The sequence below is a fragment of the Salmo trutta genome, chromosome 5, assembly GCF_901001165.1.
Source record: "Salmo trutta chromosome 5, fSalTru1.1, whole genome shotgun sequence".
Classification (NCBI taxonomy): domain Eukaryota; kingdom Metazoa; phylum Chordata; class Actinopteri; order Salmoniformes; family Salmonidae; genus Salmo; species Salmo trutta.
In genome coordinates, this window is record NC_042961.1 from 42,291,833 (window position 1) to 42,312,782 (window position 20,950).

At 43.3% G+C, this 20,950-nt stretch overlaps 1 protein-coding gene across 3 annotated transcripts in view; it reads right to left on the minus strand.

The window, feature by feature from the left end:
• The window catches only part of LOC115194197 (regulator of G-protein signaling 12), a 69,193-nt gene that overhangs the window by 20,576 nt on the left and 27,667 nt on the right, over positions 1–20,950 (minus strand). For all 3 annotated transcript variants that reach the window (XM_029753663.1, XM_029753664.1, XM_029753665.1), the window contains exons 4-14: positions 13,017–13,038; positions 9,303–9,475; positions 8,796–8,888; positions 8,433–8,576; positions 7,694–7,867; positions 7,180–7,333; positions 6,598–6,695; positions 5,992–6,192; positions 3,922–3,995; positions 3,595–3,721; positions 517–616 (exon numbers count right to left, since the gene is read on the minus strand). In XM_029753663.1, coding sequence (XP_029609523.1) covers positions 517–616; positions 3,595–3,721; positions 3,922–3,995; positions 5,992–6,192; positions 6,598–6,695; positions 7,180–7,333; positions 7,694–7,867; positions 8,433–8,576; positions 8,796–8,888; positions 9,303–9,475; positions 13,017–13,038 — 1,360 coding nt within the window. The remainder of the gene's footprint in view (positions 1–516; positions 617–3,594; positions 3,722–3,921; positions 3,996–5,991; positions 6,193–6,597; positions 6,696–7,179; positions 7,334–7,693; positions 7,868–8,432; positions 8,577–8,795; positions 8,889–9,302; positions 9,476–13,016; positions 13,039–20,950) is intronic.

Below are 20,950 nucleotides of genomic sequence, written 5' to 3' on the forward strand. Positions count from 1 at the left end.
CAATATACATTTACCATATTACAATGTAGGCTATGTGTTACAGCACTACTTTTGGTGTCCCCCTCAGGAATTGCTCTTGAGAAAATTTCATGTAATTGTCCCCTCCAAACTTGATATCAGATTTTCGCCCCTGCCTCCATCACTCTGATATCTTTGTTTATCACTGGAAGTCAGTGGGGACAAAACAGGACATTGATTACAAGAGCTGTTTGAATTCCTGGAAACAGACAGGATGAAGTGCCAGTCCAACATTGGAGGAATTGGATTGGATCTCTCAAGCCACTATCTTGGTGGCTGCTTGGGGGTTTGAGTGTTTGTGCTGTATAGCCAACTAATGTTTGTTTGTTCGTCATGCCAAATCAATGAGCATAGGACTTGGCAAGACAAACAGATCTGGGATCAGGCTAGGTCACTGTAGGCGTTATCTCTGAGATGGAATGTTGGCTTACTTCATTATCTGTTTCTCATCTGCGTTGCAGGGCATGTTTTGGTGTTCGGTGTGATGGACTGTCTTACCTTTCCCTGAGGCAACAGGGTCTGCCCTCTCCAATACCACACGCAGGCCGTCCAGACTGGATATGGGCGCCCCCAGGTCTAGGGGCTCCGTTTCTCCACTCTGTCAAAACATAACACAAACTTTTAGCAGTCGTCATGCTCATAGGGGGGCACATGGCCCCTCAGATTTGTCCTGTTTATATACACTATATATACAAAAGTATGTGGACACCCGTTCAAATTAGTAGATTCGGCTAATTCAGCCACACCCATTGCTGACAGGTGTATAAAATCGAGCACACTGCCATGCAATCTCCATAGACAAAAATTGGTAGTAGCATGGCCTTACTGAAGAGCTCAGTGACTTTCAACGAGGCACCGTCATAGGGCGCCACCTTTCCAACAAGTCAGTTCGTCAAATTGATGCCCTGCTAGAGCTGCCCTGGTCAATTGTAAAGGCTGTTATTGGGAAGGAGCGACAACGGCTCAGCTGCGAAGCGGTGGCCACAGAACTGGACAGTCGGGTGCTGAACCGCGTAGCGAGTAAAAATCGTCTGTCCTCTATTGCAACACTCACTACCGAGTTCCAAACTGCCTCTGGAAGCAACGTCAGCACAATAACTGATCGTCAGGAGCTTCATGAAATGGGTTTCCATGGCCGACCAGCAGCAAACAATCCTAAGATCACCATGCGCAATGCCAAGCGTCAGCTGAAGTGGTGTAAAGCTTGCCGCCATTGGACTCTGGAGCAGTGGAAACGTGTTCTCTGAAGTGATGAATCACGCTTCACCATCTGGCAGTCCAACGGACTTATCTGGGTTTGGCGGATGCCAGGAGAATGCTACCTGCCCCAATGCATATTGCCAACTTTAAAGCTGGAATAATAGTATGGGGCTGTTTTTCATGGTTTGGGCTAGGCCCCTTAGTTCCAGTGAAGGGAAATCTTGACTCTACAGCATACAATGACATTCTAGACGATTCTGTGCTTTCAACTTTGTGGCAACAGTTTGTGGAAGGCCCTTTCCTGTTTCAGCATGACAATGCCCCCATAACACAAAGTGAGGTCCATAGAGAAATGGTTTGTCGAAATTGGTGTGGAAGAACTTGACAGGCTTGCACAGAGCCCTGACCTCAACCTCGTCGAACACCTTTGGGATAAATTGGAACGGCCACTGCGAGCCAGGCCTAATCCCCCAACATCAGTGCCCAACCTCACTAATGCTCTTGTGGCTAAATAGAAGCAAGTCCTGGCAGCAATGTTCCAACATCTAGTGGAAAGTCTTCCCAGAAGAGTGGAGGCTGTTATAACAGCAAAAGGGGGACCAACTCCATATTAATGCCAATGAAATTAAATGTCTACATACGTTTAGTCATATAGTGTATATTTTTGTTGTTTTTTTCTCTGTAATACTACTAGCCACTTTGCAAATTTATGGAGTTGACTTTAGCTTGCCCAAATAGGTTCACAATCTCCCAACCTCATAACTAGCTACCAAGAAGCCATTTCAGGCTATCAATCAAGTTAGAGTATCTAGCTTGTCTATCTTAGCTGGCATGCCTGCTGGCAAGGTTGGTAGACTTTAGAAAAGCAAGCAATAACTAAATGTACTCACATTCCTTTCTATCTTTTACCCAGATTTGAGCAGAGAAGCATATTTCGTTTCTTTAAAAAAACAACCACCAGTCAGGATGATAGAGACAGCTGAAGAGGTATGCTTAGCTATGCAGAAAAATCTAGATATTTTTGGCATAGAATTAAGCATAATGATTATGGCTCTAGATTGCAGGAAAAAGCTGCCCACATCCGGACTACCCCCCAGCCATCCTCACATACTAGGTGCACGACGTTCCTGTGTTTTAGCATGTTACTTTGCAAGCATTTTAGCCTATTAGCATGTTTCCATCGATTTCTTCACATGACCATGATGCCATATTGACATGTCAGACAGACAAGTTGCTACTTTAGCGTATCGTCACAACTTCTGTGTACTATCATTAACCATGTAAGATATGGATGCCTTCACGCCATTTAGAATGTGGCTTTCAGCTTACTGTGTAATCAGTAGCAAATTTAGGTATAGGCGACATGGGCAGCCGCCTGGGACGGCACGGGGCGTCCACACAATTTTTTGGGAATGGTGATATTTGCGCGATCGATTTTCTATCGCTCATTTGCACGTCTCGTCAATGATATCATGTCACCTTGTGGGACTGTTAACCTTGTCGGAGTGGGCGCCCTGATTCTAGTTTGTGAGCTAGGCAGGCTACTGCCTGGGAAGTTCTCCCACTCAGAAGTATGAGATGGGGAGTGGGGCGGGGGTAGGCTGACCTCAGGTCTTCCCACTGGAGCTCTAGGTAGGGGGAGCGGGGGAATCTATCAAATAGCGCACCTCTAACTCTGTACAGTGCTAATGCAATTAGTAAAATCAGTCACACTACGAAATGCTACCAAATAAACCACAATTCATTCATAATACTGTGAATATTTAGTTTCAGACATATTGTTGCGTTTTTTTCTGGTTTGTGTCAACACAAATTTGTTTCTATGTGTCTTTGTTACTTCTTTATGATATTTATGAGTCTTATTTTTGTATATATTTATATAGTTTGAAATGTTATGATTATTTGTGTATTTCCACATGTCTGAACAAAAATTACAGTTAGTGCAGAATGGTGTTGGGGCTTTCTGGCGGGGGAGGGGGGGTGGGGGTTCGACCAGGGAGCCATACAAGCTAGAACCGCCACTGTGTGTAATAGTAGGGTAATGCTTGGAAAACCACCACAGGATGAAAATAAACCAACTAACTGGCAAGGGTTTGGAAGAGAAGGGAGTATTTCTACTCCCCTTCACCCTGCATGTTTTAGGAGTATCGTCATTCATAATTGTAGCCCTCTCTCTTTGTATCTTCAGAGGCCGGTTGAGTCAGAATGAGCCAACTACCCAGCAACATTTGAAGAGGATGCGGTTCCTCCCCTCTTCCAAGCCAATGAGACTCCACCCAGTGACATTGTCATCTTTTACATGCTCTACAGAAGATTGGTTGGATACACAGCTGCAAACAGAAAAGATTGAGGCAACCCAGCAAGTCACCGACATACTATTTTGGCCACCAGATCCTTGAGGTGGAGGCCGTATTTCGCCACGACGGGACGCAGGACTTCGGTGACGGGTTTGGTGGGTTTGGCCTTCAAGCCCACGGAGCGATTAATGGGTACCAGGTCCAACCTAAAAATAGAGGGAAAATAAATATGCAGATACTTTCTGTAACACGATCATATGATTTTCCTCAGATTCTACTGGGAAGAATGCAGGTGCAAAGAGTTATTTTAAAGTTCACATTGTTGAATAAAAAGGGGGGAAAGAGAGAGAAATAGAGAGAGATATGGAGACATAAAGATATAGGGAGGTAGAGATGCATATTTTACCTGAATAGGGTGCGCTTTTCCATTCTGAGGTCCCGGGCGCTGAGGGTCATGCAGTCTTGGTCCAGCACCAAAGGCTAAAAATAATTAAAAACAACATGAAAACCTACTTACAAAGACATGAAGCGATGCCTTACTAAAACAATAATGTATGCCATTAAGCAGACGCTTTTATCCAAAGTGACTTACAATCATGTAAGTCACATTATGTATTAAATGGAACTAGCCACTTAATACATCAATGAATCTGCATTATTTCACTCTAAATCAGCCTTTCTTAAAGTATGGGTCGCGATCCAGCTGTTAATGGTGGGTTGCGACGTGTCAGAGTAAATTTATAATTATTTCATTAATTACTGGAATTGATTTGGCCAAGTGCATCTGCGCTCTCTGTTCAGTGCGCTCTCTGCTTAACAGCGGTCTCTGCTCAGTTTGCCAGCTGCGCAAGTTTACCGGATCTTTTTCTGCAGTTTCTGCAGTTTCTTGATGATCACTCAGTGACCCACACGCTGCAGCGCTGTCATTCAAGTCACTGACTTGTTATTCCCACTCGCCATCACTCACTTCTGTCATGAAATGGACACATGCTAGCCACAAGTTCTGACTGAGCTCAATCGTCATGAAACGCAAATACAGCGATGAGTTTCTCTCTCTTTCATACAAACTTATAACAAGGAGTCCCCACAATGTGTTTTGTGTGTGCAAGTGCGTAGTAATGAGTCTCTCATAACAAACAAATTAATAAAACGACACGTCCTGACCAAACATCCAGGCACAACATGACGGTAAACCCAGGGAGTTCTTTCAGAACTGGGCAGAATGCTTCAGGAAACAGTGCTTCAACGTGGAAGAGTAAGTCAATTAGCAAGGCATTGTTGTCATTTTATAACAGGTGATGATGAGCAGAAATAAGGGAGTACTAACTAACTCTCATAATAGTAGATGTGAGTTTCTCTTTCAAACAATCCCATTGCCTTGTAACGTTACACAGCTAATAGCTAACATTTGCCAAAGCAAGCTACTGATAGTGCGACCCTAAGAAACTACAGATGAAGATGAAAAATTATCAGGTCTACTGTACATTTTACTGTAGAAATGATTGTTGAAAACAAGTCTAGGCTGGATCTGTTGCTGTTAAAATACAATAATAATTTGTATTCTTAACTGGAATAAACTGATTGAAGCAAGATGCCTTTTGAGGCAAACACACATTTCTGGGTTGTTCATCTACAGCAGGAAGCGTTCAACTGACTGACTGAGAGAGCAGTAGATGTTCTGGTCCAGTTTGGCACCACATACCTATGCGAGTCAGGTTTCTCAACTCTGACATACTTAAAAAAACAAGTACAGAAACAGTTTCAAGGCTGAGCATGACCTCAGTGTTGTACTGTCAAAAACAGAGCCCAGAAAAGACATGCTTGTTGAAAACTTCAACCAGCCACACACCTCTCATTAGGACTGTGTGTACGTGTGTGTTTTCTGGTCTACATCTGTGTGACGTGATCAATCAGTTTATTCCAGTTCAGAATAAAAAATATGTACTGTATTTTAACAGCAACAGTTCCAACATAGACTTTCTTTCAACAATAATTTCTACAGTAAGATGTACAGTAGGCCTGATCATTTTTCATCTGTACTGTTACTTAGGGTTGCACTATCAAAAAGCCTGTGTGTGTGTTCTGTTATTCATCTGTGTGATGTGATCAATCAGCTTATTCCAGTTCAGAATTTAAATGATTTATTGTATTTTAACAGCAACAGTTCCAACCTAGACAGATATGTTAGAGTGTTTTTAATGGGGGAAAATAAACATGAATATATATTGACATGGATATTTAATTTCATTATTTGTTTTTGTCTATATTGCATTTGTTTTAGGCATAAGGGCAATGAAATGTACCGATATTTATGTATAGTTGCATATTTTCCTAAGCTTGGGTCCCAGGAAAAACACAGAATTTCTCATTTGGGTCCCAGGCTGAAAAAGTTTCAGAAGCCCTGCTCTACATCCACATTGAGATGCACAGTTTGGAAACACTAACTGTGCTGGGAACCATGGTGAGTTTGACTCACCTTCTCTCCTCCCACCAGGAAGAGGTCTACGGCAGCCATGTTGATGCGGAGGCTCTGACAGAGGTCCCGGAGAACCTCCCTAATGGTGGCCCCCGGCCGCAGAGTCACAGAGGAACACGAGCCGTCCGGCAGGGTCATGCTGCAGATCTTGGAGCACTCCCTTACTCTCTCCCACACCGGCACCGAGTGACGATTGTCCCCCTGCACGGGAATACCATGACAAACCATAGTCGGAGATGATAGAACTCAACGGAAGCAAGAGAAAATACCAAGAGATAAAACTGCAACCACAACAGTGTCTCTATGATTTGTATGTAGTGTTTGATGTTCGCCCTGCCTGCAAACCAAATTTCCCTGTGGAATAATAAAAACAAAATTGAATGCCTGAACCTTGAAATGAATCCCCTTCAACTCATGTAGCATACAGTATAACACCTGTAACCATCCAGACAACGGTATACCCAAATCCCTTGTCAAGCAGAATTTCTGCAAACATGCCACAAAACTAACAGAGTCAGGATCTGTTTAACAGATGCTTCTACTACAGAACTATCTTGGTTCCGTGTTGCCATGGTGACCTGGCCTGGCCTTGCAGCAGGATCTTACCTCGGTCTTGCCCGTTGAACAGGAAGTGGCCAGCTCCAGACTAGCACCCGAGGACAAGGAACCCTGTGATTCCCTCCGACCGTTGCTGCCCCAGGAATCTACCCAACAGAGGAAGGACAGGGAGGGCACAGTTAGGATACAACTCATTCCACAATTAATATCCATGCATCATCACACACACATAAAACTCACTGACTTCTAAACTTGAAATATTGTTCATCATCAGGTATCGTATGGAAGGGCCACAGGAGGAATGTATATGTTTGCGGTCACTGACAAGGGTGGAGAGCTTTAGATAAGTGAGGAATGGGAGCTGAGGTCAGGTCAGGTCACATTAAGGGAGAAGGAACAGTTTATTACCAACATCACTTAACTTCCTGCCTGTCAATAATAAATGTAAAGCACACAATGCAGTGCTGTGTATTGCCCGACCAAAGAACTACCACCATAATGCATGACAGAAAGCTTTATGTCAATATTGAAATCCTACACAAGAGGTTCCCTCACAGGGGGAAAAGGTATTTGAATTGAATACATAGGATTAACTCCTTGTGACTTATTCTATGACTGAGAGTTGCTCACCAATGTTCATTTCTCCAATGTCCTTTTTCTTGGGTCCCTTCCCGAAGCTCCGGTTCCGGGACCAAGAGAAGAAGATGCCCCGTTTCTTATGCTCATCGTGCTCGTCTCCGGGGTCCTCGTTCAGTGACCTCCCTGACTTCTGATTCCTGGCCTCCTATTGCACAACAAAACAACCAGTTCAAACAACCTGTGTAACACCTGGGTCGATACATTAGTGCATACCGTAGAAAACCGTTTGCCATGGAAAATATCTAGCAGCGGAAAACGGTTTCCAATGGAAAAAGAGTTTCTTATTGGACAAGTTCATGTAGTGCCTCCCTGTTTTGGTCCGTTTTCTTCCGTTTGGTACCTTGTGAATACGACCCTGATGTTTTGAAGACTAACAAACACCTATCCTGGCTACAACACAAAATGTGCATCTCACAGGCAAGTTACACAATCACCAAAGGTGGTTACTAAGACAATAGCAGATACTCTTTTGGCTGTTATGGTTACTATGGTACAAGGTGGGTACCTTATTCGGTGTGGAGTGGCCGGAGCTGGCACTGTGCTTGGAGGGAGCGGGGCTACAGGGGATCTGGTAAGGGTCGGGTAATGGTCGTCCCTCCACCTCAGCCAGCATGCACTCCTGGTACAGGCCAGACTTGAGGAACCTGGAGTAGCTGTCAAACTTCATCAGGTTGAAGATCTACAGAAACAAATAGAGAGAGAAAATGATCTTGTCTCGTGAAGGGTCACAAATGGTTATGACAGGTGTTATGACAGGTGTTATGACATATGTCATAACAGCTATGATTCGATCACGTTTGTAACATTGTACAGACCTAAAACAACATTGTAAAGGCTTGAGAGTGTGTATGTGTGTGTGTGGGGGGGGGCGTTGTATGCTAGTTTGTGTTTGGCCCTGAAGCACAATAGCCCTTTTGGAAACAGGCAGATGGTTGAAAAAAACGACACTGAGCATAAAACATTTTGTACTGGAGTAAAACAGTAAAAGAACATTCACACATAGCACTGAATCATAACAATGTTCCAGCAGCGCAGCCCTGCAGTTGACACTGTGCTGCACCTAGCTGTGTGTGTGTGTGTGTGTTTTTGGTTTTACTATCTTTGTGGGGACCGTAAAACAAGGAAAATTCAGACAAGTGGGAACATTTTGCTGGTCCACTCAAGGAAAAGGGCTATTTTAGGCTTGGGTTAGGGGTTAAGGTTAGGGTATAACATAACATATAGTAGGCAGTTGGTCCCCTCACCTGTAACTGCTGAGCCTTGAACATGTTTGGACATGGGGAGGTGAGGACATCATCGGCCAGTTGGGCCTGACTGTCGATGTTGACCGGTGTGGTGGCCTTACTGGACAGGAAGCTGTTGTAGATCTCCCCCGCCCTCTGGGATAGCTGGGGAGGAGAGGAAGAGGTTTTATAAACACACCCAACCATGACATAACCCAATTACATAAAGGGGAATGGTTTTTAACATTAAGCCATGATCAACCCTCACAATGGAGGGCTATTTCTATCCAGTCCACGACATCTAAAACGTATATGGACTTCTGAACTGGACTAGATAGGAGAGTATAGTTTGGTCTTGGTGTTGAGTAAGGGGAATAAGCTTACCTGCTTTTTGTCCGTTGCAGGTACCTGACTGAAGTATTCACAGGCCTGCCAGAACAAGATATTCTCCTCACTGAATTCCTTTTTGAGGAATTCCTGCGGAGACACAAGCCACAGCTTTATCACACCTGCAATAAGCCTGGTAAATGTTCTGGTCGTGTTGATTGGCTATATAGTTAACTATGGCTTCTATTCCACAGAAGATAATGTTTTCATGTCTAATTAGCTTCGTATTGATTTAATCCAACAGAATGGAGAATGGGAGAGTTAACTGTAACATTTCATAACATGCAAACTAAAACTCAATTTCCCAGTTGTTGATTAGCTGTAAAGCGTACTGCTAATTCTATCCCACAGAACACGTTTGGACGTCTGAGGTAGACGAGTATTGATTTCATCTAACAAATTGAGAATGAGAGAGATAATTAACTGTTCATTTCATTGAATTTCAGATCATATAACTAAACTAAAACTCCCAGTGAACTAAAATGTGTTCTTTACTGTACGTACTGAGAAGTAGCAGACGCCAATGGGGTCCTGGAGCAGGCGCTCGAAGCAGGCGGCCCAGCTGGCCACCCGGCGCTCTGACAGCCTCTTGTGGCTGCTGGCGCCGGGCAGACTGCTGTTGCTGTTCAGACTGCTCTGGCTGCAGCAGCCCTGGAGCTGCACACCACCACCATAGTCTGGAGAGAGAGAAAAGGGGTAGAAAAAGTGGTTAGGATGTGTACCAAACACACTAAAAGAGGCAATAATAAATCCTCTCCTGAAAAAGCGAAACCTTGACCCGGAACATTTAAAAAACTAAATTGGCCTATATCAAATTTCCCATTCCTCTCTTTTAAAAAAAAAGCTGTTGCTTGGCAACTCACTGCCTTGCTGAAGACGAATAATGTATACAAAAAACTCTAGTCTGGTTTTAGAGCCCATCATAGTACTGAGACCAAACTCGTAAAGGTGGTAAATGTAAGTTTCGGTATTCCTCAAGGTTCTGTTTTAGGACCACTATTGTTTTCACTATATATGCTACCTCTTGGTCATTCAGAAACACAATGTAAACTTCTATGCAGATGGCACACAGCTAGCTGTACATTTTAATGAAACACGGTGAAGCCCCAAAATAGCCTATCCTGGAAGCCTGTTTCAGACATAAGGAAGTGGATAGCGGTAAATGTGTTGCTATTAAACACGGACAAAACAGAGATGCTAGTTCTAGGTCCCAAGAAACAAAGAGATCTGCTGCTTTTGTCACTTCAAGATTAGACTACTGCAATGCTCTACTCTCCGGCTATCTGGATATAGCACTAAATGAACTTCAGCTAGTGCTAAATACAGCTGCTAGAATCTTGTCTTGAAGCAGAAAATTCAATCATATTACTACAGTGCTAGCCTCTGGCTTCCTGATTTCAACCTACAAAGTATTACATGGACTTGCTACTGCCTATGTCTCTGATTTGGTCCTGCCGTACATACTTACACGTACGCTACGGTCACAAGACGTAGGCCTCCTTATTGTTCCTAGAATATCTAAGCAAACAGCTGGAGGAAGGGCCTTCTCCTATAGAGCTCAATTTTTATGGAATGGTCTGTCAATCCATTTGAGTGATGCAATCTTTAGGTCTTTACTGCTAAGGTGAACGGCAAGGCACTGGAGTGACGAAACACCCTTGCTGTCTCTGCCTGGCCGGCTCCTCTCTCTCTCTCCACTGGGATTCTCTGCCTCTGATTCTATTACAGGGGCTGAGTCATTGGCTTGCTAGTGCTCTCCCATGCCGTCCCTAGGAGGGGTGCGTCACGTCTTGGCAAAGTGGGTGGGGTTATATCCTGCCTGGTTGGCTCTCTCTGGGGATTCCCCCCCCCCCCCCCAGTATCTATGCTGCAATAGTCTATGTGCGGGAGAGCTATGGTCAGTTTGTCCTATCTGGTATAATTCTCCGGTCTTATCTGGTGTTCTGTGTGATCTTTAGTATACTCCCTGTAATTCTCCCATCTCTCTCCTTCCCCTCCCGGAGGACCTGAGACCTAGGACCTGCCTGATGACTCTTGGCTGTCCCCATCCCCAGTCCACCTGGTTGTGCTGCTGATCCAGTTTCTGCTGTTCAGCCTGCGGCTATGGAACCCTGACCTGTTCAACGGAACTGTGTGACACTTGGGACTGGCCACCCCTCTGAACCTGGTTCCTCTCTAGGTTTCTTCCTAGGATCCTGCCTTTCTATGGAGTTATTCCTAGCCACCACGCTTCCACATCTGCATTGCTTGCTGTTTGGGGTTTTAGGCTGGGTTTCTGTATAAGCACTTTGTGACATCTACTGATCTAAAAGAGCTTCATAAATACATTTGATTGATTGATTGATTGATTGATTGGTTAGGGGAAAAGGGGTTAGTGACAGTGACTGCTCTGACAACAACAGCCCTTATAGTGCTGCAACCCACCACCATTATATTGCACCCTGCCACCATCTTCTACAGCAGAGAGAGGTAATTCAGGGACACACACGGGGGGACATGATCACTATACTCTAAAAGATGGGAGACAAGGCTATTACTCTAGATTTTTACAAACACCCAAAAGAAGGGAATAGCTTCGGAGCTGTGGAATCTAGACAACTAGGCCGATTTAAACAAGTACTTCTAAGGACTCACAGTTAGTACTCGCTATCATGGCACCAGATGGCAATTTCATGGCTGTAAATCCCACCAATCAGAGAAAGCACAATAGCAAAAACACAAATGGAAGACAGCAGGGTATGTTACCAAAATGCCCTTGAATGGTCAATGTCAGACAAGACAAGTGTTCACGATCTGCCAAGGTTAACAAAATTGAGGAATTTGAATAGCCTCTGTTGGGAGTTTTATGAAAACACTACACTGAGAATAATCTAAGATTAATCCATAGCCTCCAGCACCAAGGTATCTAATCAATGATAAGCATGCAGAAGCACAGGAGGAATTACAAACAGATGTAGTTTCAATTGAGGTTTATCAAGCAAAGTTTCTTAATGCTATTGCAAATATTACATGACACCTTGGACACCAAATCATGACTGTTCGTGACTGACTACTTTACAATGCTGTGAGTAATGCCACAGCATGCAGTCTAACTATAGCATCTCATGCCTTTGTTAGCCAATTCATCCAGCTGAATCAGCACATGTGCCAATAGAGTTTTAAAGGCATAAAACAAGCTGATTTCACAGACCATTACATCTCCCATTCAAAGACGCAAGAGTCATATTACATTTTCTATCGAGACAATCAATTTGTCCCAGACATTTGTTTATATTTTTATTTCAACTCTGCCAATTGACCTTGGTGACATTATATTTGGTTTCGAGTTGACAAGATATTTGGTTTGGAGTTAGCTGTATTAGATTCGGATGTTGGGAATATTGTGTTTGCCAGCAGAGAGAAAATATGGGGCCTGTGTTGCTTTGTTAATGAGATGGTTTTCAGGGTAAATAGCATAGGGTGTCTGAACCAAAACCTCAGTAAATGCGGTAAGCAGCGGCAACGCCGAAGCTCCATTAACCGTGGCCTTCAGCAAACATGATTAAATGTCTGTGAAATGGGGAACAGACAGCAAACACCAAAGCCCAAACCCTAAAACCCCTGCACAAGCGCCTTTTGTTAAAGTTGGAAATAAATAGGTTGACATCATATTCTGTGTGCCTGTTTTATTCAATAACTTCCAAATTGCGTGTGGTGGAAAGTGTAATAAAAAAGAAACTGGAAACCGAGAAAGTCGCATTCAAAACAAATGCACACAAAAGTGACCATAATTGTTCTACAAAAGGGTCTACACTCTTAGAAAAAAAGGTGCTATCTAGAACAAAAAATGGGTTCTTTGGCTGTCCCCATAGGATAACCACTCTTAGTTCCAGGTAGAACCCTTTTGGTCACAGGTAGAACCCTTTTGGGTTCCATGTAGAACCCTTTCCACATGGAACCCAAAAGAGTTCTACCTGGAACTAAGAGCCGCAGAACCCTTTTTGGAACCCTTTTATGTAAGAGTGTATGGCGGGACAAAATGCCCCATTTGGTCTGGGGCTTGTTTAGGAACTTAGTTGAACTCAACTTAAAACTAATTTGGTCAGTTAGTTACAGCTAGTACATACAGCTGCATGCAACAAATCTCTTTGCTGTGTTTTGATATCACGGATAAAGTAGCTAAATGGGTGGGTGTATGGGTGGGTGTAATGGGTGTAATGAAAAGATAAATGTACTCACCAGCATCTGAGGAAGCAGTCGACTGAAAGAGAACAAAGAGAGACATGAGTGAGAAGCTGCCCTCATGTCCTCATCCTGCTCTGAGGCAAGGAACGACTGGAGCCTGAGAAACAGTGTCTCTCCAGACATCCCACCAGTGTGTGTGTGTTACTGCAAGGGGAGGGCCCCTGTTTTCTAATCAGGGGCCATTAATGTAGGGATGTGGGTGGACCAAGGGCCTCTCCACACACACAGCTGTTCACACCTCAAGATCGTGGCCCGCCCCTCACCACACACATTCACCACCTACGACTCACACGTCTTGAACACACAAGAACATGCTCAGAGAAAGAACGAGAGACACACACACAGACAAACACACACACACACTCTCTTTCACACACACAGACACAAAGACCAAGAAGTAGCACAATCCCTTTCGCTGGTGTCGTGATCAGATCAGAAGTCATTATGAGGAGCCACTTAAGCGGCCGTTGCTTGCAGTAATGGGCCACTTTTGTCATGCTAATTCAGGGGCTGAGTGGGCTATAAAAGTCTATACAAGGCTATAGGTCACAGAGTGAAGAGTCATTCCAACAAGCGTCTTTGGAAAGACTCAACAATTGCATTTCACCAAAATGTTGGTATTTCACTGGCATGTTTATTAGCGTGATGCTCTCACACAACCAATGCCTGACTTGATTTTATATATTCACATGGCAGACAGAATGAGAAGACATTGCTGGAAGGAGAATGTCAGAAAGCCAGATATACCTGTTATCAGTTTAGACAGAAAATAAAGATTTAGAGCAAAAAAAATGACAATATTTTCACATGCCGCAAAGGAAATGAGTGGAGCATCATTCTTTCCAAGAACACTCTTTAAATCAGTGTGTTGGAGGATTCATTAAGAAAGAGAGACTGATGCCCGACGAGCATTCGAGAAGCCACTTCAAACTGTGAATGTGCTGGGATATATGTCTAGACAGGGCACTTCCAGCAAGGCTAATGCTTGAGATAATTCAAGCCCTGATTTTGGATTTCAATGGATTTCAACAATATTGTGGAATATAAATCAGATCTAGAGACTTGAAAGTTGAAATTGAAGAGATTTGAAAGTTGTCATCAACATAATATAAACACAACATAAGCATTTCTATACACTCGCAATAACATCTGCAAACCATGTGTATGTGACCAATGAAATTTGATTTGAAATTAATAAAAAAGATTTCTATGCATAGGCCTAATTAGCAATGTTTTAAGTTAAAGGAGTGCATAATAAGATATCCTTTCTTTGTGGATCTACTATTGGTCACAGCTGGGAGAAGACGTGACACATACAGCCTGGGCCTCTTCTGTGGTGGCTAGACCACATATAGTCAGGAGTCAAAGAGAGAGAAGATGAAGAGGTCAATAGAAAATAGAGGAAGAAAATGTAGAGAGCACCCGCTCAAAACGACTCCAGCACTTAAACCACCACCCTTAAATACACAGTAGTCTCCAGTAACCATGTTTCATTCTAAACTAGACAGTCATCATCTATGACATACGTCTTGACATGTTTGAACTCGTAAAAAGTCCCTGCTGAAACCATGAAATGATACAGGGGAGTCACCAGAGTAGTAGCCTGTACAGACCTAGTAGTAGTTTGAGATTGGTGTTCAAAGAGTTGAGATGTCAGCCATATTCTGTTCTCTAGGATAATGAACTCCCTTCCCAACCAATCTTTCATTCATGACGACTCATAGGAGAGCATGTCCCAGGAAATCTCATCATGACACACTGCGGATGTTAGCCAACCTAATACCTGCCCTTCTAAATTACTATGTGTCATATGAGAAGTATTTCTGATGAATGAAAACATCAGATCACGTGACAAGTCACGTTGCCTTTAACATCATGAAGGCTAAAGTTCTTGCCACACCTATTAAAGTTGTTACTGCTCTGTTGATTAATGAAACGGAGTGTGTGTGTGTGTGTGTGTGTCTGTGTGTGAGTGTGTGTGTAGCAGCCTACAGGGGTTACTGAGACCACACATACGCCTCAGTGTGTTTTCCAGCTCGTTATTGCTTCCACAGCAATGCAGTCCTGTGAAGAGATCAAGTGATGGCTGGCCACTTCTGTTGTCTCAACTGCTCTGCTCTCTTCCTCTGTTCACACCTCCAGTGACACCCCGCAGACAAGCTCTATCCATGGGTGGCACTAGGCAGGACAAGCCTTGACCATAATATCATTAGTAGCCAACAAAGGGCTTACAAAATAGACAAAGCTATGTTTCTAGCTACAATCCGGGCTTTAGTGATCGATCACCAGCGGGTCCTAATCCACTATTTGGAAAAGACACTGTTAAAGTGTAATTTACTGAAGTTATGAGGTTTTCATATAGCCTAGGTGCTGGTAGAGAGCTCCAGGGGGCACAGATTATACAGGGGTTTCTCAAAAGGAATGTAGGCAATATCGGATAGTGCAATCCAATGAAGCATGACAAAGAAGATATAAAGATAAAGTGAAGAGCAAGACAGCCATGGGGGATGTAAAGAACATATCAGGTGCGACAACGTACAAGCACAATCAGGTTAAGAGAGAAGAAAAAACTACTTTTCCAATGTAAGTATTAACATACAGTATGGTGGGCACAAGCTATGCATACATTTCCAACACTGATGAGGCTTTGTCCTAAACACCACACATTCAAATCACATCACACTTCTTGACTTGTTTAGGCATGCTCGTGTCCCTAGAACCGTGTTAAGAGAGATGAACTCTGTCGATCACACCAAGTAGAGCCAGAGAGAGAAATGCCTTCACAACCTTCACAGTTCCTCTCTCCCAAATCATAACTGTGGAACGTAATGACTAAAGCAGCTGAGTCCTTCACCACCACCAGACAAAAGAGTGAAACTGTCCTACAAAGTTCTCAGAAGTTTACTTACAGTGTTGAAATACCAGGTTTTCTTGAAGGAGAGTCTCTTTTTGAGACTCATTATTCTCAGAGTCTGGTGAATGCTAACAGGCAGACAGATGTGTGTCTGAGCGCATACCTGAACACTCCCCACCCAAACGCTGCCACCATGTCTGTACAAGTCAGAGTGAGCCGGGGAAATTTGACGAGGTACCAGACAGGGGAAGCTCTGTTCCCCTATACTCCTGTGCTTTCTGTTACCGTGGCAATCCACACGAGCAATACAGTACAGCCTCTGCCACCATAGGGCGTTAGGGATTCAGATGAAATAACCCCCCCCCCCCCCCCTTTGTTTCCAGACACAGTATTCTATATTCATTGCTTCGAGAAGGCTGGAGTCACTGCTAAATTGAAACCAGATGAATTTTCAATCAGATTTAGTATTTATTAAAATCCTTACATTTCTGCTCCAGTTTATTTATCCTCATCAGGTTGCACCATTTAGCTATAATTTGATCCACCATAACTATCAACTACAACTACGAAATCAATGGACAATTGCTATAACCAAGAAAACAATTTATGATTTCATGAAAATAATCATGTCAACTATTTGACTGGGTCTACTAGCACAAAAGAGAAGAAAAATACGTTTGCAAACCTTTGGCATTGGAGTCGGACTGAGTCGTACTTCTGCTGCTTTTTGGCAATCTCTGGGATCTGTCTGCAGATTGCTTTGCACCCACTCTATTTTCCTTAACATGGGTGGCCCATTCTGAGGTTTTCCCATAGCTAATGGACAAGCCTGATTGCATTTAATTCCTCTCTAAACACTCGTTGCCTCATGACCTGAAAGTGCAGTGTAATCGTGCTTTCACATGCAGTACTTCTTAACATGCAATATTTTAGGGTGGATTTTTTCCTGTCCTAGTGCATTTAAACATGATCTATTATGGTCTACACATTTTACTATTATATTAGGATCCCCATTAGCACTCTTCCTGGGTTCTATTCGTGTTTATCAGTCAGGGTCTGTTTCAAAAGAGTGAGAGCGAGAGAAGAGGGAAGAGAGAGAGGGTGTGTATAATAACAAATAACATCTGACAAGCTGTAACTAGAATCGGTTGAAAATAGACAAAATGAGTCAGACCCTAATGAATAATCCGAATAAAAACAGCCCTCCTGACCTCTTGACTCTTTCACATCTTGGGGTGGACAGTTCAGGGTTGGTGAGTTCATCTCAACTTAGCTCTGAGAATGTGTTCAACTTCACACAACACAAACAAGCAGTAACCAATCAATATGTTTTGGTTTCACGTAAGGCATCTCTTTAGATCTGTTCTTCATCCAACTGTCATGCTTACGATTCTACCTTGCTGAATTAACTGGCTGTAAGAAGAAAGCCTTGCAGAAAATTGCCACGCTTGATTACTGACATTTCAAAAAATGCCTTAGTCTGTCCCAACCATTGTCTGTTGGGTCCCAGGGCTTCTAATCATCAAAATGAAGGCATTTTATGATGAGACTCCAAAAGTGGACTTAATGACACTGAGCCAACATTCCCCACAACCAGAGCCAAATCAATTACTCAAATATTTCCTATCCTCCCTATATCCTCCCTGTATTCCTATGCAAAAAAACGAACACTCTAATGTCAACGAGACCCAGGCAACACAGGTCGACTTCTAAACAAATCAATCTCAAACTGAATAAGACAACTAATCTCTGCCTGCTTTCTTATGGCAGACAACAAACTATGCCTCCGAAAATAATTACAAGAGAAAGCCTTGGAAGCCACTTCCTTTTGAGGGAGGGAGGGCAAGGACGCAGCGACTGATAAGATGGAAGAGACATTTCTTCCCCAACCGAGTGAGGAGAAGAGAGAGAAGAGAGACTCCTCTGGCGATATGCGAGCAACTGAAGAAACCCCCAGACAGAGAGACAGCCTTGTGTTGTGTGCTTTAGAGATTATGACTTGTGTCCAAAAATGTTTTTGTGTCCAAAAATGTTATTGTTGCGACAAAGCCACAGTAGGTCTGATACACACTGTGAATCATCAGCTCAGATGTGATGATGAGCTCATGAACGATGGTTAGATGACTGGCACCACAATGGTGGAACCAGCTTTCTCAATGCTAGGACAGCAGAGTCCCTGTCCATATTCCGAAAAACGTCTAAAACGACACCTCTTCAAAGAGTATCTTAAATAAGTCTGTCTTTTCCTACTAGCACCGACTGTACATATTACGATTCTGATACGTGGTTGTCCTAGCTATCTTAAGATGAATGCATGAAGGGCCTTTGACTGTCATTTAAGATCTTTCTAAATTTGCATGTAAACGGCAGCCATTGTCCCCCTGAGCTGGTGTGTGTGGATGACGTGTGTGTGTGTGTGTGTGTGTGTGTGTGTGTGTGTGTGTATATATATACAGTGCCTTCGGAAAGTATTCAGATCCCTTGACTTTTTTCATATTTTGTTACGTTACAGCCTTATTCTAAAATTGATTCAATGTTTTTTTCTCTCATCAATCTACACACAATGCCACAATGACTAAGCAAAAACTGAAATATCACATTTACATTTATTATCATACAGCCTCGAGTCTTTTTGTGTATGAGGCTACAATCTTGGCACACCTGTATTTTGGGAGTTTCTCCCATTCTACTCTGCAGATCCTCTCAAGCTCTGTCAGGTTGGATGGGAAGCGTTTCTGCACAAGTATTTTAAGTCTCTCCAAAGATGTTCAATCGGGTTCAAGTCCGGGCTCAGGAGCAACTTTTCATCAAGATCTCTCTGTACTTTTCTCCGTTCATCTTTCCCTCGATCCTGACTAGTCTCTCAGTCCCTGCCGCTAAAAAACATCCTCACAGCATGGATCTGCCACCACCATACTTCACCGTAGGGATGGTGCCAGGTTTCTTCCAGGCATGACGCTTGGTATTCAGGCCAAAGAGCTCAATCTTGGTTTCATCAGACCAGAGAATAATGTTTCTCATGGTCGGAGAGTCCTTTAGGTGCCTTTTGGCAAACTCTAAGCACACTGTCATCTGCCTTTTACTGAGGAGTGGCGTCCGTCTGGCCACTCTACCATAGAGGCCTGATTGGTGGAGTGCTGCTGAGGTGGTTGTCCTTCTGGAAGATTCTCTCATCTCCACAGAGGAACTCTGGAGTGCCATCTGAGTGACCATCGGGGTCTTGATCACCTCCCTGACCAAGGCCCTTCTACACCGATTGCTCAGTTTGGCTGGGCAGCCAGCTCTAGGAAGAGTCTTGGTGGTTCCATTTAAGGATGCCACTGTGTTCTTGGGGACCTTCAATGCTGCAGAATTGTTTTGGTATTTTGGTACCCTTCCCCAGATCTATGCCTTGACACAATCCTGTCACGGAGCTCTACGGACAATTCCTTCGAACTCATGGCTTGGTTTTTCCTTTGACATGCGCTGACAACTGTGGGACCTTATATAGACAGGTGTGTGCCTTTCCAAATCAGGTCCAATCAATTTAATTTACCACAGGTGGACTCCAAGTTGTAGAAACATCTCAAAGATGATCAATGAAAACAGGATGCACCTGAGCTCAATTTCGAGTCTCATAGCAAAGGGTCTGAATACTTATGTAAATAAGGTATTTTTTTAATTTTGAATAAATTTGCAAACATTTCTACAAACTTGTTTTCGCTTTGTCATAATGGGGTATTGTGTGTAGATTGATGAGGAAAACTATATAAGGCTGTAACGTAACAAAATGTTGAAAAAGTCAAGGGGTATGAATACTTTCCGTATGCGCTGAAAAACACCAGCCCACAAATCACAAGGCTCGCTACAACAAAACCACCCAAATAAGATGACCCCAGATTTTCAAAACACTGCATGCAACCCTTCAAGATTTCTCTCTCTGTAGTAGGACTATTTTGGTGGAGACTAAGGGGGAAGAATCTGGGATAATTACAAGTTTCATGTTGGGAAACCCATTATTTTGTAATTGTGTGGGAGTGAAAGGGGGGAGAAAGCAGGACAAGGGTGTGGTGGCATCTTATGTGGCTAACTCTGCACGCCCTCGAGGCTCATGGGAGGGGAGCCTCTCCTCCATCATAGTCAACTAGGCTGCGAGGTCACCTGTGTCCTGTGTCTGAATATGTGTCTTGCATGGACCAGTTCGGTCTTCCTCAATGTTCCTCAACTGATTTACCCCAAAGATTATGTTTTCAGCTTAACGTTGAACATCACACACTGTACAGTAGGCCTGTCATGAAAGTCTGAGATTCCAGCTATGTTATCCAATCTATTCTAAATTAAATTACCCATTTTTGATGGTTCCACCACACTGACGTATTTGCATTCAGAGTGACACTAGTAATTACTTAATAGAGCGAATGTCATGCCTCAGAAAAAAAAGGTGACTATATTTACGAAGGGTCAGGCGGGGTTACATTTATATGGTCTCTAGAACAAGGAGGAAACACACAGTTTCGACTGTTAGGTAGCCTGGGCTTGGTGTGTCTGACCCTGAGAGAAGTGGGGCATCAGGAATGAGAAAGGTAAACATCTCCAGCGAGAGGAATGCTAACAAAGTAACTCCTTGCTAACATGGCATCACCATCACTGCTGCCCTAGTATGGCCTGGCTAACACGGATTATATATATATTTATATATATATATATTTCACACAGTACCAGTCAAAAGTTTGGACACACCTACTCATTCCAGGGTTTTTCTTTATTTTTACTATTTTCTACAATTTTGAATAATAATGAAGACATCAAAACTATGAAATAACACATATGGAATCATATAGTAACCAAAAAAGTGTTCAACATTTTTTTATATTTGAGATTCTTCAAAGTAGCCACCCTTTGCCTTGATGACAGCTTTGCACACTCTTGGCATTCTCTCAACCAGCTTCACCTGGAATGCTTTTCCAACAATCTTGAAGGAGTTCCCACATATGCTGATGATTGCGGGTGATTGTGGAGGCCAGGTCATCTGCTGCAGCACTATATCACTCTTCTTCTTGGTCAAATAGCCCTTACACAGCCTGGAGGTGTGTTG